The sequence below is a fragment of the Mesoplodon mirus genome (genome assembly GCF_964341445.2).
Source record: "Mesoplodon mirus genome assembly, chromosome: 11".
Taxonomy (NCBI): Eukaryota; Metazoa; Chordata; class Mammalia; order Artiodactyla; family Ziphiidae; genus Mesoplodon; species Mesoplodon mirus.
The window spans coordinates 30,996,938-31,021,487 of record NC_138987.1 but is presented as its reverse complement, the minus strand read 5'-3'; the positions used below and the strand labels follow the sequence as shown (position 1 = coordinate 31,021,487).

The 24,550-nt window shown below is 39.6% G+C and overlaps 1 protein-coding gene across 1 annotated transcript; it reads right to left on the bottom strand.

The window, feature by feature from the left end:
* Positions 1-1,629: 1,629 nt before the first annotated feature.
* On the bottom strand, positions 1,630-23,661 carry PWP1 (PWP1 homolog, endonuclein). Its single transcript, XM_082634478.1, has 15 exons — positions 23,442-23,661; positions 21,092-21,150; positions 20,771-20,955; positions 19,365-19,450; positions 19,168-19,264; positions 16,351-16,461; positions 15,364-15,494; positions 14,663-14,724; positions 8,484-8,580; positions 7,754-7,815; positions 6,180-6,291; positions 4,356-4,446; positions 4,142-4,263; positions 2,813-2,918; positions 1,630-1,984 (listed from the first exon to the last, which is right to left on the bottom strand). Exons 1-15 carry the CDS (start codon positions 23,511-23,513, stop codon positions 1,875-1,877), a joined length of 1,503 nt encoding a protein of 500 aa, XP_082490604.1. The 5' UTR covers positions 23,514-23,661; the 3' UTR covers positions 1,630-1,874.
* Positions 23,662-24,550: the final 889 nt, after the last annotated feature.

The following is a 24,550-nucleotide window of genomic DNA, read 5'->3' as shown; positions in this document are numbered from 1 at the left end:
AATTGATTTGCAGATGTTGAACTATTCTTGCATCCTTGGGGTAAATCTGACTCGATCATGGTGTATGATCCTTTTAATGTATTGTTGAATCCAGTTTGTGCTAATAATGATATTTTGTGGATTTTCACATTATATTAGGGATATTGGCCTTTAATTTTCTTGTGGCATCCTTGTCTGGTTTTGGTATCAGGGTAATGCTGGCCTTCTAAAATGAGTTTGGAAGTATTCCCTCCACTTATATTTTTTGGAAGAGTTTGAGGATTGGTATTAACTTTGGTATAATTCACCAGTGAAGACATCTGGTCCTGGACTTTACTGGGAGGTTTTTGATTACTGACTCAACATTCTTACTAGTAATTAGTGTGTTCAGATTTTCTATTTCTTCATGATTCAGTTTTGGTAGTTGTCCAGTTTGTTGATGTACAGTGCTCACAGTAGTCTCTTATGATCCTTTGTATTTCTGGGGTATTGAGTTATAACCTTTCCCCTTTCAGTTCTGATTTTAAGTCCTCATCTCTCTTTTTTTCCCTTACTGAGTCAAGCAAAAGGTTTGTCAGTTTTATCTTTTCAAAAAGTAGCTCTTGGTTTCATTGATCTTTTCTATTGTCTTTTTAGCCTCTATTCCATTTATTTCCACGCTGATCTTTTTCCTTCTGTCTGCTAACTTTGGGCTTTGTTCTTTTTCTAGTTCCTTGAGGTGTAAACTGAGGTCATTTGTTTGAAATCTTTGTTTCTTGATGGTAGGCATTTATTGCTAAGAACTTTCCTCTTATAACTACCCTTGCTGCATCCCATAAATTATGGTATGTTGTATTTCCATTTTCATTGTTCTTTCGATTTCTTGACACATTAGTTATTCAATAGGATGTTGTTTAATCCTCACATATTTGTGAAATTTTCCAATTTTCTTCTTGTAACATGTCTAGTTTCATAACTGTAGTTAGAAAAGATGCTTTATATGATTTTAGTCTTCTTAAATTTATTGAGACTCATTTGTGGTATAACATGATCTATCCTGGAGAATATTCCATGTGTGCTTGAGAAGAATGTATTCTCTTGCTTTGGGTGGAATATTCTATATATGTCTGCTGAGTCCATCTGTTCTAATGTGTCATTTAAGGCCGATGTTTCCTTATTTTCTGTCTGAATGAGCTACCCATTGGTGAAAGTAGGGTACTAAAGTCTCCTACTAGTTATTGTATTGCTACTTCTCCTTTTAGCTCTTCTACCATTTGCTTTATTTATTCACCCAACATAAGGGTACCTAAATATTTATTTACAAATGTTATATCCTCTTGTTGGACTATCATTATGTAATGCCTCTTTTGTTTGGTAACACTGAATACTATGCTATGGACAAAAAAAGGCATGCCACTTTTAAGAGAGTAGCACTAAGAACACTTGTAAGTCATGAGCACTAATTGGAGAACAGCTGGTCAGGAAAGTGTAGTCCCAGAGGGACCTGCCTGTGCTCATGGTCTACTGTGCAATCTTGGCCTAATTACCACGTTTCTAGGCCTGGGTTTACCTATCTTTTAAGATTAGAGGATTTTCCTCTCTTAAAATTCTATGAAGTACTACTTATTTTACAAACCTAGACTACCTGTGGCAAATGGCATACTTAAGGAATTATTTTTTTAAAAAACCTTTTTTATTATCCCTTTCAAGAAATGCAAGTGGAGCCCTATAGACCACATGCTTGAAAGGTTAGCACGAAGACCAGCCCTGTTTGTTTGTGCTGCCACCACAGCTTCAGAGAGGAATGTCAGGCAATTTTGTTTCAGTCATTTTGATGGCTGCAGCAGGGAACACCTTTAGGCCAGCTTTAAAAAACTGAGTTAGGGTAAATAAAACAGGAAACTGTACGCTCTTCATTAAGACTCCATTGGTGTTGCTGAGCTCCTGCTCCCAAAAGGGCCACTAACAGATGAATTTCTTGTATTGCCGAGAACAAGCCTCTCTCGTCTTCCAAATGCTTCATTTACTAAAACATAAATAAATGGTTAAGAAGCCACCCTATCAGAAAACTAAGAACCTATAATATAAAGAGACTAAAATGTAGACATGAGCAATGAGGTTCTCCACCCTGTGGTGGAGATTTTGTTTTGAAAAGTATATATTTAGCACTTTATAAATGGGTAAGTAACCAACTCAAAAGTCCAAGGTAATGTTCTGAATGAAGTTTTAACTATGTTTTAAATTGGTCCTCCTTTTTTAAATACTTTACTTTCTTTGCCTTGTCCTGGATTTTATCATCAAATGCACCTTGATAACAGATGTCCAAGCCCTTATAAGTGACTCTCTCCTTCCCTTATTGTACTTCTGATCGTTTCCTACCTTCATCTTTCTCTGTATCATGATCAGAATAGAACTTTTTGGATTTAGGACCCCAGTGGAGGGAACAATCAGGAAGTATTAGAAGGGAACAGAATGGCCCCTTCAGGAAAGGTGGATTTTCTAGGAAGTAGTTGAAAAAAGCCAGATTTATTCACACTGGGAACTGGGAAAAGGAGGGCCATTCTTTGAGACCACACTATATATCCTTCCAGCTTTCCAGTAAAATCTTTCGTTTTTAAAATTCAAATTTTGTCATAAAGATATTTAAAAATTATCTAAAGTGTGAAGACAAATTTATTTGCGAACATGAACGTTTCCAAATTACAATTTGATCTTATGTTTCCTAAGCAGACTGTACTAGAGGATGAACACTGGATCCACCTTCATTATCTCTTTAATGTATTCAAGCCACAGATTCTACTACTTTAGCTCTTATAGAACTCATCCAGAAAAAGCAGGAAATTAAGATTCTTACCTGAAGAGATTGTGCTTATATCCCAGACCCGAAGCCCTTCTTTCTGACCTCCAAAAGCATAAATAAATGGCAAATCAGGGCAACAGGAAGAACAGAAGAGAACTCCCTGAGAAGAGAATACAAAGTCAGTGAATTCAGTCTTTCCAGAAAGCTCTAATCTCAATCCCTACTCCTGTCTACAAGAACCTATGATTGGAATGGTTACTCAAAACCAACTCACCAGAATCTCTTTCAAGGCTCTTGCAAAGGTAGTTCAGTCAAGTTGGAAGAACTATCTCTACAATACAAAGCTGGACAAGTTCAGCATGATGGACATTCTGTGAGAACAGGTGTATGCTCTGACCACTCAGGTCTCTCATCTCCACTGTCATTCTAATAGGGATTTCCTAATTAATCTAATCTGCTAAATATTCCCAGAAACTTTAATTCTTTTTAAGTAATGATGCTGATACCAGATGTCATTATTCAATCATTTAAAATTTCAACTTTATTACTAGATAACATATGCATCATAGAAAATACAAAAAAGTATAAAAATCACTCTGAGATAACCAGCTGTTCATGTTTTGGGACAGGGTCTTCTAGATTTAAATACAAGCATTCAAAGGCTTAAGTATTTAAATACGTGCATGGAATGATGCTATAAAAACTGCTCTGTAACCTGCCTTTCCACAGATATTTATATATATACATACATATACACAATTTTAAACAGCTGTGTGCAGTGTTTTATGTCTGCAATTTTTATAATTTAGTGCCTGGCATACAGTATATGCTCAATAAATATTTGATGAATGAATTATTGAATTCCAGTTATTATTGAATTCCAGTTATTTCTAAAACTCTTGCTACTATATAGTAATCAATTTCAGTGTAGAAGAACTAGTCATACAAAGAAGTAAGTGATAAACTGACCTCAACCCCTGTGGTGCCCTATAAAGGTTCAAGAATTTGAAAAAGAACAGATACATGTGTATGTATAACTGAATCACTTTACTGTATACCTGAAACTAACATTGTTAATCAACTGTACTCCAATACAAAATAAAGTTAAAAAAAAAATGTGGCCATTCCACTTGTGTCCTTGAAAACCACCCCTTCATCATCCTTGTTTTCCTCAGCAACTGTTAATCATGTGAGTTGGAAAAGGAACCAGCTAGTCATTGATTTCTCCCCAAACTGTCCTAAGTTATAAAACTTCCACAAATTTGACTAAGCCCCAAATTAACCTCCCAACAAATCCATATTCTTTAGTGCAATGATTCCTAGAGAAAGACAAACGACAGATTAGAAACAGAAAAAAACCAAGATGCCCAGGGATATTCTTACCATTTTCATGTCCCTAGAGTGAACTAGGCTTGGCCTATCTCCTAATATGTCCCAGATCTTCACATACTTGTCCGCTGATGCAGTCACAAGACAGCCCTTGATTTGACTACTTAGATCAAGACCTAGAGGAAGATTAGTTCAGAGACTCTCACTTTGAAATAAATATACTTCATCATAGGTTAACAGAGATGAAAGAAACAGCATTCTTGCTCACCAGAAATTTCATCATTGTGTGCATTAAGTGTAAAAATTGGCTTATCTGAACGTGCATCCAAATTATATACAAAGCCGTCATCTGTACTGGCCTGGAAAGAGTAAAAGATGGGCAAGGTAATATTACATGACAATAAAATTTAGCAAATAGTATAAAAATTTAGTAAATAGCATAAATCATTGTGAAAATCAGCTATGTACATGACTTACCTGAAGAGCTTATTACAAATTAACATGGACATAAAGAATTTACTTGTGGGTGGATAAGTCAAGTTGGTTCTTACAAGGACTAGTTTAGCTGACATGTCTATTAGGCAGTTGGATATGAGTATGAAGCTGTGGTAGTGATACAGACTGCAGAGATATGGAAGCACAGAGGTAGAAGTTACATCCACTGAGAACAGAGGAGATACACCCCGGGAGTGTATAATTAAGAGCACTGTGTTGAGGACAGAGACCTGGAGAGCACAGCCACTTACGGTACAGGCTGAGGAGGAGCTCACAGAAGTAAGAATCTAAGAGGGAGGAGGGAATAACAATGTTAAAGAAGCCAAGGAAAGAGGGGTTCTAAAGAAAGGAGTGACAATGCTGTCAATATTCTGGCAAAGAGATTTAATTAGATAAGGACTGAAAGGCAGATTACAGTTCCACGTTGAAGAAAGGAAGAGAAAATTTTGAAGGAATTAAGAGACCCAGTCAAGGACAGGAGACAAAAACTTGAGCCCATATACAGGCCAAGGGCAACAGCCAGGACAGGAAAAAGGGAGAGGAAAAAAGGACAACTGATGCAGTCTTGAAGGTGGAGCTGCAGATGGGCATAAAAACAGAAGAGGGAGATCCCATCCTTTGAGACTGGAGGGAAAGAGGTAAACCATTTTATTTTGATTACTTTCCATTTCCCTAAATATTTGTGAATTTAGTACTGATAACCATTTGTTAGCAAATAACCTCAGGAAATATGTGTGCCTGCCTGCTGAGAGCCAAAGTACAGTACAACATTCAAATATAACTGGGACTTCACGCCTGGTAACTGTAAGATGAAATCTGGCTTAAGGGAGCTCAGCTGGGAACTGCATGCAACTCCGCAGAGGAGATTAAATGTTCCCACAAGTGCAGGAAACTTAGTAAAATTGTTCACATATTTTAAGAAAGCTGTTTTTTAAAGAATTCCTTTCCTCATTTACAAAGCACTAGGTATTTGCTTTAGGAAAATTAGGCAATATATGGATGTATCACAATTTCTCTAATTAATCTTCCCTTCTGGATAAAAGCTGGGATTTTATTTTTCCATGGATTGAAATGTCAGTGGCATCTTTGGATCCTACATGGAAAACTATTATCCTACAGATATTAAGGGTATTTACAAAATGATCATAAACTTTCTATCTGGGAGATGGTGGTATATTAAGTGCTATATTAAGTAAATAGGCTAGCATTTGCATCACTGGAGCTCCATTTAAGTACTAATATATAAATAAAGGAATATTTTTTGGACTGCTTTAACCATTAAAAAACATAAAAAGAATATTACTCATGCTTAGTATTTCAAAGTAATTTTAAAATGATCAACTAATTACAACTAATAAAATGTGACACTTTGGAATGATTGGAAATTAGCAAAATCATTTCCATGTTCACTGTTTTTTTTGTGGCAAATCCACTGTTCTCTTATTAAAAATCTTTTTTTTTTTTTTTTTTAAAGAAAACTCAAACCCAAATACTTCACACTGTTAATACAGAAAAAGCTTTTCAGAGATTCTCTCTACAATGGAAGTAAAGAAAAATAGTCATTAATAACCTGATAAACAGTAATATGTACACTTACCAAAAAATGACAAGGTGAAAAGTGATTCCAAGTCACTCTCTCAATCTGCCCACTGAATCGCCACATTCGATGGCCTTCCTCTGGACTTCGGCAGTCATACAAAGCCACCGACCTGGATGTGTTCAGGCAAAGTTAGGGTTTTTTTTTTTTTTTTTTTTTTTTTTTGCGGTACGCGGGCCTCTCACTGTTGTGACCTCTCCCGTTGCGGAGCGCAGGCTCCGGATGCGCAGGCTCAGCGGCCATGGCTCACGGGCCCAGCCGCTCCGCGGCATGTGGGATCTTCCCAGACCGGGGCACGAACCCGTGTCCCCTGCATCGGCAGGCGGACTCTCAACCACTGCGCCACCAGGGAAGCCCAAAGTTAGGGTTTTAAGAGTTCAATTTTCCTGTATGTTTTGGTTTATTTTTAATGAAATGGTAATAAAACAACACCATGAAATCAAGATCCAATTATTTAAAGCCTATTTTAAGTAGAAAAATCAACTCATCTGAAAGTAGAAGAGTTGATTTTTACTAATTGGTGGACTCTGGTCCTGTCACTTGAAGACACTGGTAGCTCTGGATGTCACAGTGGCCTTGACCTCCCCCAGACTGAATCCTCTACTTCCAAAATGAATCCTCTCTATTTCCAAAAGAACGGGACAATTTCTAATTTCCCCTTCCCCAGTAGTGCTCAGAGCCAGATAACTCACATCTCAGCCACATTTACTCTTTACAAGTAGGCTACTCTGTTGGGGGAACCGAAAACAGACTTTTGCAATTTTTCCATGAATCCCAACTAAAAAATGTAAATATAGGACTCTTCAAAAGGGTAAGGTATCAAAATAAAGACTGCAAGTTGGTTTCTGTTTCTACTAGCTACCTCTCATACCTTCAGACCCAATCTGTAAAAAGCACACATATGACTGGAAACCCCCCTGTGGTTGACCATAGTGGTCCCAATTCTTCACCTCTCCCTACATCCAAGCCCTCTGTCAGTGATTTGACAGTTCCTCCCCTAAAGGCAGAGTTCATTTCCCACTCCATGTGATGTCTATTTTGGCCAAGAGTAAGACAGACGTGTATTAGGTCTGAGCCCAGGTCTTAAGAGGCCTTGGTGTCTCTGCTTGTACTCCTGACCTTGCTATGGCAACAGGTGTGGGCCAGCCCACTGGTCCCAGGAAGATGTGAAACACGAGGAGGAGAGCCAGGTCTCCGGGCCCAGCCTAAACAAGCCAAGATGAGCAGAGCTACCAGCTGAATCTAGCCTCGATTAGCTCAACCCTGCAGGGGATAAGAAATAAATGTTCACTGCTTTAAGTCACTGAATTTTGGGATGGCTTATTTCACAGCAATGTCTAACTCATACACCCTCTAAAAAAATAAAAGTAGTTGCTAGTTAGGAACTACATTATAACAGAACCATATTCCCTTGCAGATTGAAAGGGTCAAGCTGAAAGGACAAATGAGTACTCCTACAAATTTAAACACATAAAAGCCTCAGTAATAAATTCTACCTGAGCATCAAGTGATACTTTCTGAATCAGTTCAAGAGGACAAAAATGACAGCAATAATTCCTGAAATGCTTTCTTACTTATCATATGATCCAGAAATCAGAGTCTGTGCTTCAAATGGATGAAACTGGAGAGTCTGGACCTAAAAGGAAGAAACATAAATGAATAGATCAATGTTTGTTTTGGTTTGGTAAAACTGCCTTATACTTGGTGAGACCCAATTTGGCAGTGTTTCTACAGGTTTTTCCCTTTGAAATGTAGTACTATTTAAAGAAACGTAAATGTACTGCATAATCAAAAGGACAAAACATACTTCCAAATAAAGGCTGACACTTAAAAGACACAATGCAGCATTTCCCAAAGTGTGCTTGGCAGTATACCTATGTCCCTCAAATGCTAAAGTATAATCAGAAGAAAAAATGGGAGCTGTCAAACTTACTAGGCAACTCCACACATTCTGGAAGTTTCACAATGTACATTAGCACATTAGATCCCTGGGTTCTGTAGTAACATCTGTTAAATTCTTTAACCCTATTTGGTGACTGATACCCCTTCATCCCTTTTTAGGAGACTGTAAAAATGCTGCAAAGCACTAATGTTCCTAGTCACTTCACCTTTCTGCACCCATTTTTGCATCTCTCAGGTGGGTAATTGTAACTATCACAAAGGGCTCTGTGAAGGATCCAGTGAGATAGCATGTCAAAGCACTTCGTAATTCACAAAAAGCCATATATAAATGTTTGGGATTATTTGTAGTCAATATATGTCTCACATTTTTTAGAATCTCTTTTATCCATTAAATCACCATACCTTGTCTGTATGTATGGCAAGGCTGGCTGCTGGTTTCCCCAAGGACATATCCCACAGAATAACAGTGTTATCAGCTGATGCACTGGCCAGTACATTTCTGAGAACGGGAGGAAACAAATCAGGTAATCTTTTAAAAATCAAGAGGATTACATGTAAGAATTCCATTTACAATACCATAAAAAAGAATAAAATACTTAGGAATAAATTTAACAAGAGAAAAGCAAGATTTTTAATATACTGAAAACAAGAAAAGATTGTTGAAGGAAATTAAAGAGTATCTAAATTAATGGAAGGTCATTTCATGCTCACGGACTGGAAGGCTTAACATTAAGACAGAAATATTGCCAACTACAGATTGATTTATAGATTCAACCACAATCCCAGCTGACCCTTTTGCAGAAAACTGAATGCTGGTTTTAAAATTGATATGGAAATGCAAGGGACCCAGACTAGTCAAAATAATCTCCAAAAAAGGAGAGCAAGTTGAAAAGTTCACAGTTCCTGATTTCAAAACTGACTGAAAAACAACAGTAATCGTAACAATGCGGTACTGGCATAGGACAGACATACAGAATAGAAGAGTCCAGAATTAAAGCCTCAAATTTATGTTCTTATGTTCACCGGTTTTTGACAAGGGTGCCAAGAGCATTCGTTCTTTGTTCAATAGGGAAAAAAACAGTATCTTCAACAAATGACTCAGGGTCAATTGGATATTCTACAGCAAGAAAAAGAAGATAGAGCCCTACCTCACACTATACACAAAAAGTGATTCAAAATAGATCATAGGTCTACTAAACATAACAGCTAAAACTCTAAAGCACTCAAAAAAAAAAAAAAAAAAAAAACCCCAAAAAACCCCAGGTATAAATCTTCCTGACAATGGGTTAGGCAATGGTTTCTTAGATATGACACCAAAAGCAAAAACAAAAGAAATAAACTGGATATCATCAGCATGAAAAACTTTTGTGTTGCAAATAAGACTACTAAGAAAGTGAAAACACAACCCACAGGAGAAAATATTTGTAAATCATATATGTGATAAAGTGCTTGTATCTAGAATACATAAAGAACTCCCAACCAAATAATAAAAAGACAAACCCAATCAGAAGATGGGCAAAGGATCTGAACAGACATTTCTCCAAAGAAGATATACAAATGGCCAATGAACAGGTGAAAAGATGCTCAACACCATTAGTCATTAGGGAAATGAAAATCAAAAAAACGGGATACCGGGCTTCCCTGGTGGCGCAGTGGTTGAGAATCTGCCTGCCAATGCAGGGGACACAGGTTCGAGCCCTGGTCTGGGAAGATCCCACATGCCGCGGAGCAACTAAGCCAGTGAGCCACAGCTACTGAGCCTGCGCGTCTGGAGCCTGTGCTCCGCAACAAGAGAGGCCGTGACAGTGAGAGGCCCGCGCACCGCGATGAAGAGTGGCCCCCGCTCCCCGCAACTAGAGAAAGCCCTCACACAGAAACGAAGACACAACACAGCCAAAAATAAAATAAATAAATTTATTAAAAAAAAAAAAGACGGGATACCACTTCATACTCACAAGATGGCTATAATGAAAAAGACAGACAAGGGCTAGCAAGATGTAGAGAAACTGGAACCCCCCTACATTGCTGGTGGGAATGTAAATGGTAGAGACACTACCATATGACCTAGCAATTAAACTCTTAGGTATGTATCCAATAAAATGAAAACATATGTCCATGCAAAAACTTGTTCATGAATGTTCACAGCAGCATTATTCATAATAGGCAAAAACAAACTAAATGTCCATTAACTGGTGAATGGATACACAAAATGTGGTATATCCATACAAGAGAATATTATTCAGCAATAGAAAATGATGTACTGATATATGCTGCAGCATGGATGGACCTTGAAAACATTATGCTAAGTGACAGAAGCCAGATATATATGGCCATGTATTATATGATTCCATTTCTAGGAAATGTCCAGAATAGGCAAATCCACAGAGACAGAAAGCATGAGTAGCTACCAGGGGCTGGAGGGACAGGAGAATGAGGAGTGACTGCTAATGAGTATGGCATGGTTTTTGGACTGATGAAAATGTTATGGAATTAGACAGTGGTGATGGCTGCATAACTTTGTGAATATACTGAAAACTACTGAATTATATACTTTAAAAGAGTGGATTTTATGACATGTGTACTTGCTAGGTCATATAGTATGAATTACATCTCAACTGTTTTTTTTTTCTTCCTTAAAAAAGAGCATTAAATGCTATTAACAGAAGAAACCCGGTATGTCTACCTCTTAGGGATCAAGTGCTAATAATGTAGTTCTACAGCGGAACACAGGCTTTAGGGCCCAGAAAACCTGAAATGGAGTCTTGGTGTTGCCACTTGCCTGCCAATGAGAATGAAACAACCAACCTCAAAGAGCTGCTATGCAAGAACCTGGCTGAGTAACTGGGACATAGCAGGCCCTTGATAAATGTTAGCTGCCTCCTAAAAATACAGATACTCCTGAAATTGAAAGCTCATTCTTCAACATCGAACTTTAACATGGCTCAACACAAAATTAGGCCATTAGTGACAGTAATGTTTTTGTTCAGAAAACCAATATACTGTTGAAATAAAATGCTGATGGACTCATTTTCAGACATTATTTCCTCAATAAATTACTTCCACTATACAAACTACTTTCAGTTTTGTAACTCACATTTCAGTGATACATGCAAGGTCTCCTAGGAGGATCATGTATATTCAGGTCATGCTAGCCTTTTTCTACCATTAAGTCCCACATACAGGTCACAATGTTTTAAGTCCTTAGCATTTTATAAATTAAATATTAATTTAAATCCCCAGTATCTAGTTTATTTATATTCTATGTCTCCCAACAGCAAAAAGTTAAAATTCCACAGTACATTTTTCATCCCAGTCATTCCAAAAATATCTGAGATTCCTCCCACATTAAAGTTCTTATTGTGTGAGACTAAAAAAACAAAAACAAAACTTCTGAACACTACAACCGCAAGAAGAGCACTCCAACAAGAGTATGAATTAGCAGAGAACATGCATTTTTTTTTTCCTGGGAGGATTTTACTAGAAACCAAGGGCCCCACCAGTAACAAGGGCAACATGTTATTCCTCACCATAATCCTGAACTCTGTGCACCAGAGTATGGGACATATTTTAAAGCATACTGCACCTTTTCAGTAAAGAAAGGGGAAAGGAGAACCAAAATCTAAAGTAAGATTGGGAAAGGAGAGTGAAGGAGCAAAGAAATGTGTGGCACTGAAGTTAGAGATGTGAGTGCAGATGGGGAAGGAAGGGAGTACAGGTGCTGATAAGGATCTAAATGGAACCAACTGTGGGTGGGGAAAGGAATTGACGAGTCAGTTGGAATACTGAGGAGAGTTGTTCCATTAGAAAGAACTTTCAGTTGCTCAAAGTAAGAGTTGCTATATAAGAATTTATAAATAAAACTGGGTTTCTAAAAGCATGGTACACTCATTATTAGATCTCTTATTTATCTGCCCATTCGTCAGGGTCAGGGCCAATTCAAGCAAAACCCGAACAACTGCCTGTAGCCCGGCAGCAAGAGATTCATCTGGGGAAGCTTTGAAAATAAAAACAAAAACACCAACAGATTCTTGGGCCCCTGCTCCAGAACGACTGACTCAATCTTGGGGGATTAGAGACTAGGAACTTGTACTTTAAAGGGTTACCCAGAAGTTTCTGATTTGCAGCTATGTTTGGGAAATACTAACCTAAACAACTTTCTCAGGTCCATTTCCCCAAATAGTTGTAACTCTGAAAAGGTCTGAATACAAACAAGATAGGATATCCCTCAGTAAGCCAGCACTCTGGGATCTTCCTTAGAATGCTCACAATTATAAAGTGTCCAGTGTAATAGAAATGCTTTTCAAAAAAGTGCCCTGGGTAATCTAGTTTGTTCTTACCCCCCTTAAGTAAGCTGTACTCAACCTAATGCTTACCTCCCTTGCCTTAGCAGCCCCTCAAACCAACTACACTATTAGGAAAATGGCCCCTTTGAAGTAATTGTTGTTTAAGGATAAGTATGAAAAATATGTGGATGACATGCAAAAGAATTAAGGTGAACCCTTACCTTACACAGTATAGAAAAATTAACTCAAAATGGATCAAAGACTTAAACTTAAGAGCTAAAACTATAAAACTTTTAGGGGAAAATCTTCATGACAATGGATTTGGCAATGATTTCTTGGCTATAATACTAAAAGCACAGGCAACAAAAGTAAAAATGAACTGTACTACATCAAAATGAAAAACTTCTGTGCATCAAAGGACACTTCAATAGAGTTAAAGGCAACCAATCGAATGGAGGAAAATATTGGCACATCATAAATCTCATAAGAGATTAACATTCAGAATAAAGAACTCACACAACTCAACAACAAAAAACCAAACAACCCAATTGAAAAATGGACAAAAAGACTTGGATAGACATTTCTCCAAAGAATATATAAAAATGGCCAATAAGTACTTGAAAAGATGATCAACAGCACTAATCATTAGGGAAATGCAAATCAAAACTGCAATGAGGGCTTCCCTGGTGGCACAGTGGTTAAGAATCCTCCTGCCAATGCAGGGGACACAGGTTCAAGCCCTGGTCTGGGAAGATCCCACATGCTGTGGAGCAACTAAGCCCGTGCGCCACAACTACTGAGCCTGCGCTCTAGAGCCCACGAGCCACAACTACTGAGCCCACGCGCCACATCTACTGAAGCCCGCACACCCTAGAGCCTGTGCTCTGCAACAAGAGAAGCCACCGCAGTGAGAAGCCCGCGCACCGCAACGAAGAGCAGCCCCTGCTCGTGGCAACTAGAGAAAGCCCGCGCACAGCAACAAAGACCCAACACAGCCAAAACTAATAAATAAATAAATGATAATAATAAATAAAATAAATTTAAAAATTTATATTAAAAAAAACTGCAATGAGATACCACATCACACCTGTTTGGATGGCTATTATGAAAACAACAATAAAACAGAAGGTATCAAGTGATGGAAAGGATGTGGAAAAACTGGAACCCTTGTGCACTGCTGGAGGGGAGGTAAATGGTGCAACTGCCGTAGAAAACAGTATGGTGGTTCCTCAAAAAGGTAAACATAGAACTACCATTAGATCCAGCAATTCCACTTTTGGCTATATATTCAAAAGAACTGAAAGCAGGGACTCTAACAGATACACGCAAACCCATGTTATTTATATCTGTGTCAGTAACAGCAACATTGTTCACAAAAGCCAAGACGTGGAAGCAACCCAGGTGTCCATCAACAGATGGATAAACAAAATATGGCATATATGTACAATGGAATATTATTCAGCCTTAAAAAGAAAGAAAATGCTACAACTTTTGCTAAGTGAAGTAAGCCAGTCACAAGAGGACAAATACTGTATGATTCCACTTATAAGAGGGAGACGCAAGAGGGAGGAGATATGGGGACATATGTATATGTATAGCTGATTCACTTTGTTATAAAGCAGAAACTAACACACCATTGTAAAGCAATTATACTCTAATAAAGATGTTAAAAAAAAAAAAAAGTACCTGGAGGAGTCAACTCATAGAGACAGAAAGTAGAACGGTAGTTACTAGGGCCTGGGGGGAGCAGGAAATGGGGAGTTATTGTTTAGTGGGCATATAGTTTCAGTTCTGGAAGATGAAAAGGTTCTGGAGTTGAATGGTGGTCATCGTTTTGCACAACAATGTGCAAAAATGTCCAATGAAGTGTATACCTAAAAGTGGTTAAAACGGTAATGTCACATAAATTTTACCACAGTTGACAAAATATATATAAAGAACACGTGGATGACGTGTGAAAACCTCATGAAGTGAGAAAACGTCTTCCCTGAAGAAACAATTCTACTGCACCACGGGCACTGCAGCACATCCTGTCTCCTCCCAGTGGGGTTAGGGAGCAGGGCGCTTGGCCCCCAACATGCAATGAGCATCTACTAAGTGAAGAGCTGGCAGGTGATGCTGGGAGGTGCAAGGATACAGACAGCAGAGCTCCTGCCTTCCAGCAGCTTGCACTGCAGGGAAAAAAATAAAACGTGGACACAAAGATGCGAAACTCACAATGTAGAGAGATAAGTGTAGACGAGAGGTAAAATCACGATGGTTACCGTCTTTAACAATCCTGCAAATGGTATTTTTTACCTGATCAGCTTATTCCAAGAAAGGTCAAGGACAGCACCGGCATGCCCATCTGCTGAGGAATTCTGTAAGAGTTGTTTAATTACTTTTGGTATTAAAGTACACCCCCAAATAAAATTGGTATATTAATTTGTAAGATTCTTTAAACCTTATTTTGATTTTAAGTAAACTTGCCCAAATATCTAGGGAAAGAAACACCTTTTCCTCCTCTTACTTGAGAGACGTGATAAATGTTCTTTACAGGAAAGAAACTATAGTAGTTCTTAATCTAGGTGCTATAATTCTACAGGTCAATCCCCACCCCACCCATCTCTCCCCCACCAAAAACCTGACAGTTTTAAAAGCTACAGGAATACATGGATATTTAGAATTCAACATACTCAAGGCTAAATAGAAATACTTTAAAAGTTCAAAAATAGCATTTTAGTGTGAACAGCTACTCTATATGAAGGAAGATCATAATCTTAAGAGTAATTTGTTTTGTGTAAGGATGAATAACGTGCCAGTGGAGGTTTTATATAATCAGAAGTCAATTTTTCTTTGGATGGGCTTTGCAAAACTAGAAACTAGAGTAACTTCATAATTACCTGTCCTATTTCACCAAAAGTGTCTAATTGAAAAAGTACATGTTCCCATCCCCCGTCCCCAGCCCCAAAAACCTCTCTGTTTGTCATCAGAGTTTAAATATCTATTAGCTTGTTTACCTTCTTTCCTTTCTTTTTCTTCTTTTTTGACAGCTTACTTCCAAGTGTAAAGACTGGCTCCAAAGAGTCCACTATGTCAAGGTCCCACACTTCAATAACGGGGGTCATGTTTCCCACAGCAATGTAATTTCCTACAGGAGATGATATACTTATGATTTAAAATACAACTCCTAATGAAATACATTACACTTCAGATAAACTGCGTCATGGCTTAGAGCAGTTTCTCTCAAACTTTCGTATGTGTGTACACCACCTGAATGTTGTTAAAATGCAGATTCAGTTTCAGGTCTTGGGTGGGGCCCCAAAACTGCATTTCTAACTGGCTCCCAGGTGATGGCAATGCTGTGCTGCCGGTCCTCAGACCACAATTTGAATAACAAGGGTCTCCCCGTCCCAGGGTCCTCACTTATGTCATGAGAAAACCCTTCCTACCTTCGTAGACTGTTGTGAGGATGAGGATTTGATTAGATCATGAATGTGAACAAGCTTTGCAAACCAGATGTAAGGTCTGAGTATTAACAGTTTTGATCCTTGTTAAGAAGTATGCAGGGGCAACTAGTACTGTGCAGCTGTGGCCAAAGGGACTAACACGAGAGCCCAATTCTTTCTTCATTTTGGTTTACCTTGATGATTTCTGAAAAGGGTCATGCACTAAACTCTAGCTGGTACCATCAGACACACCATGCCAGTTTATAGGTTTGGGTTTTTAGGAGACCTTCACACAGTTCTGCAGACCCAAAGCTTCCAGGCCCTGTCCTTCTGCCTACAGGGGAGCAGCAACCTCCTTAGCCTGTCTAAAGTCTGGAGACACACAGACCCAAAACAATTAAGTGATTGTGTTTGGAGAACTATATAACTTCATAAAATAACACTAACTTCATAAACCATCAATAATTATGAAAACATTCATACAGAATAGGTAACTTATGTGGCTAGGAAAAACACATAGGGGTAGAACCATTGAGCAATCTCAAGTTTTCTAATTACCAGTTGAATCATCCGGGCTAGGATCGAAATTCAGCCATTCCACACTCAAAGGGTATGCAGACAAGAGGATATCATGGTGGACATAAAAAGAATCTTCTTCTCGATTATAAACTGAGAAGATTGGGAAAAGAGAATTTATTACATCAGAATAAAAAATCAGATCCCACTCAAAAGAAAAGATTCTCCCTTTTAAACCTATGGGAGACACTTGATTAAAGTGAGACATATTTTATGACATTAAAGACATTCCAAAGTATTTACTGCTAGGCAGAAATTTTTCATGTCAAATATATTCCCAGCACCTGGTGTGCCCCAAAGGGGAACAGGAACACTGACAGAGAATTGACGTCTGCCTGAATACTCCATCTGCATGTTCCCCGGCTAAAATGGTCCTACCTTCTGGTTCACCAATTACAGAAAACAAAAGAGGTCTCCCTAAGAAGTACTTCGTTATTACTTTATCTTTTAAAGGTCTATCTGGCCATAAGTAAAGAAGAACAAATCAGCACTGGAGAGAAATAACTCATATTTAGAAGTCTAAATGCCTGTCAAAAATTGCTTCTTTAATATTTATTGTTAAAATCAATAAGAAGTCTTTTAAAAATTATATAATGAAACACTGATAAAAATAGAGCCCAAGTAGTCAGAAATTTCCCCCAATATGTTTACTAGAAAGAAGCAATGTTAAGATAAGCTAAGGATTTTTAAAAAATTCTTCAGACCACTGCATCTGGGACAGATCTTGGGATCAGCAGATTCCATGTAATGCTCTATCACATCACTTTATGATAAGAATGTGTTCAAAATGATTAGTTGTGGGCCTGCAAGAACCTCAACTATGGTCAATGTACTCAGCTTACATTTTAAATAAAAATGATGATGATGCCTTAAAATAATCTTCTTTTATCCATGTCAGATTATTATTCAGATTTGATTTAGAGTGCAATTTTGAAATTATTCTTGAACAGAGATACACTAGGTAATCTGGAGATTCACACCAAATCCAAATAAAATATATCGTTAATGACCTAACCTAGAACAACGTAGGAATACAACTGCTTTACTTCAACTTCTCAGCTCCTGTCTAATGCTCACGAGATTCAAAGGAATGACTACAGTAAATTCTCAAATAAGAATGCATAAAAATCAACGATGATGAGCCTCCCTGGTGGCGCAGTGGTTGAGAGTCCGCCTGCCGATGCAGGGGATACGGGTTCGTGCCCCGGTCTGGGAGGATCCCATATGCCGCGGAGCGGCTGGGCCCGTGAGCCATGGCCGCTGGGCCTGCGCGTCCGGAGCCTGTGCTCCGCAACGGGAGAGGCCACGACAGTGAGAGGCCCGCGTGCCGCAGAAGAAAAAGAAAAAAAAAAAAAAAAAAAAATCAACGATGACAAACCGTAATAGTTGCAATTTTTTGAAATTAGAATTGGTCTTTTAAAAATTCCATCATCATGATTTACATTTGAAATATGTAAATAGTTCAAAGATAATTAGGAGAATAACTTCACATTGACGTATTTGCTATTTAAAGTCTTTTTGACTTTATAAATAGATCACAATGGGCCATGGAATAAAAATGGCCTGATTGATAGGCTTCCTGAGGGCAGTCTTAAAGACCGTGAAGAAATCCAAGCTAAAAAATGGAGTAAAACATTAAACCCAAGGGTTTTAATTTTCAAACTGTATAACTGTGTTTCCTATAAGAAAAGGCATTAGCCTATTAATCTCTTTAAAGCTTCAAAATTTTAAGACAGATGAACAGAAGAGTGTTGGGGAAGGAGAGTATCTGGGCACGAATGGACCTGTCCGAGGATGTGTGCACACAGGAAGGGGCAAAAAAAAAGAAAAAGGGAAAATATGGAGGCAGAATATTCCAAACATCTTAAAGGTCTATTTTAAGAAAATAGTCATTAATGTTTGTTGAATTAATAAATATCAACATTAAGAAATATCTGATTTAAGAATTCCAATAAAAAAGAAAAATTCAAATCATTGCCTACTTCAGATTCAAAGTACAGCTGACCCTTGAACAATGCAGAAGTTAGGGATGCTAACCCTTTGCACAGTAGGAAATCTCTGTATAACTTATAGTCCACCCTCTGTATCCCAACCAAACTCACATCGTGTAGTACTGCAGTATTTACTATTAACAAAAGTCTGCATATAAGTGGATCTATGCAGTTCAACCCCGTGTTGTTCAAGGTTCAACTGTATTCACCTCTGGCTTTAGTGCAAACGTTCTCTGCACTCAGAAAGGTGACCAAAATGTTTTGGTCTCTGAAGAAAAATGTGGGCCTCTATGCTGAAGTTTTATTAAAAGAATAAAATGTTTTGCAAAAGGGGATCTATTTGAAATGACTCTGAAAAAAAGCAGGATAAATTATATTGAGTGTAGTCTTTGCCACATAAAGAAAAAACAGCCAGAAAGCAAACTGGAGTAAAGAGCCAGGGTAAAAAGTTACCTCAGGGTAATGAGATTATAATTTTTTCTTGCATTTTAAAATAGTTTTACTTCCAGGTTTTGTGCATTGAGGGGAAGAAGTTAAAAACTGGCAAAAATGTTTAAACAAAAGATTAAAAAAACCCAGTTAGAACCTTCCAGGTGACCTATTTCCATAAGTAAAGTCAAGTACCAAACTAACACATTGGACTACACATGCCCAGGCACAATAACCAGGAAGTCTGATTTAACTAGGTAACCAACTTAAATGAAATACAGAAGGATCTGGTGCTTAGAAATCCATAATAGTTACTATGATGGTTATTTTAGTATCACTTAAGTAGAAAACTTTTTATTAAGGGATGTATCCCACTTACCATGTACCTCTAAATTGCACTGGTCCTGTTCAGCTCGGCCACAAACTATGAGATTGTCATTGGGCTTAATCAAGAAATCTTCACGTTCGTACTGCTCCTAAGTGGAGAGAGAAAAAGTCATTGACTAGAATCAGATATTTGGGAAGGTTTTTCAAACACTTAAGGAGCATAATTAGAAAAGCCATAAAGATATTTACCGTATCTTTCAGAGTAACATAAGGATCTTGATCATTACTCCCATAGACTGTAAGACCCAAAAGAGATTCACCAAGAGTTTCAGTATCTGTAAGAATTCATAAAACAAAATGAATAAAACAGTCATTTTCACAAAAGCATTTTTCCTAAGGCATCCCATCTTTAGACTTAGATCCAACCATCTATTTCGTAACAAACACTGGATCATCCACAGTTGGGAAAGGAAATAGTGGATAATAATAAATAGGAGTTTAAAAGCCATTTATATTTGGCCCTGGAATGCACATCTGATAGCCTTGGAATACACAGTCTTCCATTAAAAGAATCAAATCAAACCAATGTTAGAACTCTGCTCAGATCCTCTAGTTTGCTCCTTGTAATCATTATTCAAAAGTGCTACAGAGAGGTGGCTTCACAGACCTGGAAATAAATAGGTCCCTAAAACACTGGTATCAACACAATAAATTAAGGGTTGCTTGGTCAAATAAAATTGAACAATGATGAGTCTCATAAAGTTAAATAGGTTTCTTTATTGCAAGATGTCTCATAACCACTGATATGCTAACTTGCCTAATGAATCTGAAAGAGAGGATACTACACGCCCTTTTCACCAAACTTACCCCAAAATGGCATTCTTTTATGGCACGTCTGCAAAGGTGACATAGAGTAGACCCCGAATAACATGAAACTCAGGAGAAGGAAGATACTCTTAATTTTCAGGAGAAGCTACTTTAAGGAAGCAGGGCTAATACGTCTTAAACATCTGACAGGCAACAGAGACGGGAATCTCTACTGGGTGAGAAAGAGTCAATACTCTGCAAGGTATAGAGAGTATCAGGGAGCAGTGTCTGACTGGCTTTTCTCCAGGCTGGTTAGCTCTTCTTTCTCTGTATTCCCATGGCACTCTGTCCTGGTAGGATGGAAGCCAACCCAGAGGGGCCCACAACCCAGAGTCCAATGGCAAAAACTATCCTCTGCATCTAGTGAAGTACACTGAAAAGCATGAAGGCTTTAGAGCCAGAGAATGTTCAAACCTCAGCTCCATTAATCACCAGCTGCATGATACTGGCAAAGTTATTTCATCTCTGTAAGCCTGTTTTCTCTTCTGTAAAATGGAGGTAATAATTCCTCTCTCATTGCAGGTAAAGAAAAATGAATTACAGATTATCATAACCACTACTTGCAATAAAACATATCATACTAACATTTTTTTTGTTTTTTAGATCTTAGAGGGTTGAACTGATTTTTTAAATCAGTTTAGGAAACATGCTGTCTTCCTTGAGCCCGATTATTTGACTGACAAAAAGGCCAACAGATTCTCAGAGTAAAGCTTTGATGGAACACTAGAAGCATGATCTAACGCACTGAGTTTGTGATTAAAAACCAGTAGAAGTGGGTGAATTCTAACCTGGGTCACCTTCCTCATCATATTTGTCTAAGGCGTACTCGGCCAGCTCATCATCATCCAGCGTCCTGTCATCCTCTGGGTCGCCATCCTCCAGGGGCTCCTGAGGTCGGGCCTGGGTACGGGCACTCTGCATGCCATCTTCTGTAGGATCACCTGTCTCCTCTTCATCACTGCCACCTTCTTCTCTATGCCAATGAAAAAATAAAAAGTAAAAAGATCACCCAAAAGGCACCGTTCAATAACAAGACCGCCTTGTCGTCATCGTTTAAGATTTACATTTCATCTGGACTTTACTACAGGCGTCAACATCCCAAAACTTACTGTAATTTTTCCTTTGCTTCAGCAATGAGACGTTTCACTTCTTCTTTACTAAGCTCTACCTATAAAAGACCAAACATTTCATTATGATATATTTAAGGAAATCATTATAAGCCTTTGAATTAAAAACAAGTTTACAAACTAATATAAAACATAGCTTCAAAAGACATCAAAAGTCAAATGGAATTTTCACAGGTCCTTACAAATTAAGATCCTTCTCACCTAAAACTGTTAAAAAAAATCATGTTCGGTCTACCTCTCCAGTCTTCTTCAAAAAAGACAGACTTGTATAAACTGGCTTCTACGAAACCCCCTCTCATTTTCTTCCACTTACCCCAACTCCTTGGCCGCTTCTCCCCATTCTTCCTGTGGAGATTCCTAAACAAACCACCCATGCCTTGGTCCTCTGCTCTCTCCCCTGGTACCCCTGCCAAGTATTCACGCATTACGCCGTCACTTCCTTGCACAGCTCATTCATTCTCAAGACTAAAACCACCAACTCTGAACAGATTACTCCAAACTTTCCCTTCTCTAGCCCTGTATACTGCAGTTCCATTTTTCCAATTGCCTATAAGACTCTCCACTTGGACATCCTGTTCAAAACTGAAGTCATTCTCTTTACTTAAAAACTGGCATTCCCTCACCTAATCAATGCTTCAGTACTTTTTTTTTTTTTTTTTCTTTTGCTGTACGCGGGCCTCTCACTGTTGTGTCCTCTCCCGTTGTAGAGCACAGGCTCCGGATGCGCAGGCTCAGCGACCATGGCTCACGGGCCCGGCCGCTCCGCAGCATGTGGGATCCTCCCGGACCGGGGCACAAACCTGTGTCCCCTGCATCGGTAGGCGGACTCTCAACCACTGTGCCACCAGGGAAGCCCCGCTTCAGTACCTTTTAAAAACGCCTGTATCACTGCTAAACTGTAAGCTCCTTGTCACTGTGTGTTCTGCCCATGGTAGGGATACCTGATGATAGATGATGAATCAAACAATCATGCAGTTTGTACTAAAAGGCCTTTAATAATAGGGAAATCCTCTTGGGTGATGACATTCTGTTAGCTCCAGAAACTAAAGGTTCTTAAGTTTAATCAAAAGATACTTACTTTTCTAATTTCTCTTATTGATTTGAGTTTTCCTTCCTGGGACTTGGTAGAATAAATTCCATCTCTTCTTCCTATGAACTCTTCAAGCAATGGCTCCCAATTTGTCTGCACACTAGGATCACATGGGGAACCTTTTCACAAGTTCAGGCTCTACTGCAGGCTAATTAAATCACAACACTTGGGAGCTGGTATTTTTTTAAGCTCCACAAGTGGTTCCAATGTGTAGACATGTTTGGAAATCACTGTCTTCAAGTATTTGAAAGGCTGTATGTTCCTTTTAAACAACAACTCTTACCTTCTTCAATAATTTTTAATATGAGGTGGTTTCCCGTCCCTATTCTACATATCCCGCACTGAATGCCTACTGTGAGCCAAACACTGGAGAAACTGGTGAACAAAAGTCTGTGCCCTATTGAAATTGGCTCAATAACATTGAAACAAACACTCCCCCGTCCCTATTTCTTTCGTAGCATTTATTCCCACTGACATAGTATTATATATGCACGTATCAACTCCATAAAGGCAGGGACTTTTCCTGTTTTGTTCATGCCTATCCCAGGACCCTGAACAATGCCTAGTACAGAGAAAGCGCTTCGTAAGTATCTGCTGAATAACTTAAGTAATCTTCTCCTCTTCTACAGACTCAGTCTCTCACTCCTGTAGGCTTTCCCTTCATGACGTGTCGCGTTTACCTCGCATCCCCACTGCCACATCAACATCTCACTTGGACTACTGCGAGAAATTCCTAATTCAACTCCCAGCCTCACGACACCGTGGTCTCCATACCAGCTTTTCTACACCACAGCTTTCATCCAGTTTATTCCTCTAAACGCCGAGCAGAGGGGTGGAAAGTGGAGTTTCACATATGTGCCCCCTCTTCGCATTATGTCTGGAAACGCACTGGGGTGGTGGGAGACGACGTGGTGTCGTCAGGAAGGCTCTGGGGGAGCTCCCCTTCCGAGCAACACCCCGCCCCCTTCCAGCCCGTGAGGTCCACGTGCTTGCGGACTGGGGGTGGGGCTGGGCTTGGGGGAAGGGACCGTGAGGAGGCGGGGCCCCCGATCCCAGGCCCAGGAGTCCCAGACCCTCGGAGCCGCAACCCTAATCACGACAAACAGGCCACAGCCGGCCTCACCCCGCCAGTCCCACCAGCCGCGCCAGGGCCGCGCGTTCCGGGTCCAGATCCCCAGGTGGGGCTGACTCAGGGTGCTGCAAAGAGGCCGCTCCCCCTACCTCGGAGCGACCAGGCCTCACCTTGTCTGGCGTCTCTTTGGCCACGCCGCAGCGGACCCAGGCCACGCACGTCACCTGGCGGCTGCGGTTCATCGTCCTTGGCGCAGCGACGCCTCAAGCTAAAGACTTGGCCCCAGCGGGTCTCGAAGCCCCGCCGCGCTCGGGTCCACACGCCCCCCGACGGGCTCCGGGAGGCGCCTCGGTAAAGCACAGGCGCGAGGCGCTGGTTTCTGTGGCGTCGGCGCCCGCTTCTGACGTCATTCGAAGGCGCCTAAACGGGAAAGGGGTGGGGAAAGGGCTGGAAGCTGAAGCAGCTGGGCGAGGAATCTACGTGGGCTGGACTGTGCTGTGTGGGATGATGTGAATGGGCTATACAGGACACCTGTGACGGTGTCTGCAGGCTTCGTGGAAGCAATGACTAAATAAGTGAAAATGGAACTGTAGGGATCAGAGGCAAATTTCCACCGACCTTTATTTTGCCTCCATTGACTAAAAGCTGACAAATGGTAGAGGTTTTAGGTTTATTTTTAAAGCTTTCTCCAAAATGAATATATCTTTTTTTCTTTTCTGGCCGAGCCGCGCGGTTTGCGGGATATTAGCTCCCCAACCGGGGATCGAACCCGCTCTGGCAGTGAAAGCGCTGAGTCCTAACCCTAGGTCCACCAGGGAATTCCCCCAAAATGAATTTATCATTTCAAGGAGATACTTCTGCCCTTTATATTTCATTACATTCTTGGATGTTACTTATATACTAAGTATACAGTAGTGGTTGTAGCTAGCAGTAGCAAACACAAAGTGCTTGATGGCGTTTTAAGTGCCTTATATTAACTTGGTTACTTCTTAACCCTGTGTGAGAGGTCTTGCTCCCATTTTACATATGGGGAAACATTATCTTTCCCAAGGTCACACAGCTAGTAAGTAGCTAGGATATGAACCCAGGCAGTGTGACTCTACATGCTGGCTATAATCTGTCAGGCTTCTCAGCTAAGGTCAGAGTCACCTACTAGAAAATGTCAGTGGCTTGAGACTTTAGAATGGAAAGTCTTAGCATTGCATAAAGGTCTAGGTTTTGATCTTTTTCTTGGCTGTGTGACCCTGTCCAGGTCATTTGCCCTCTCTGAGCTTCCATC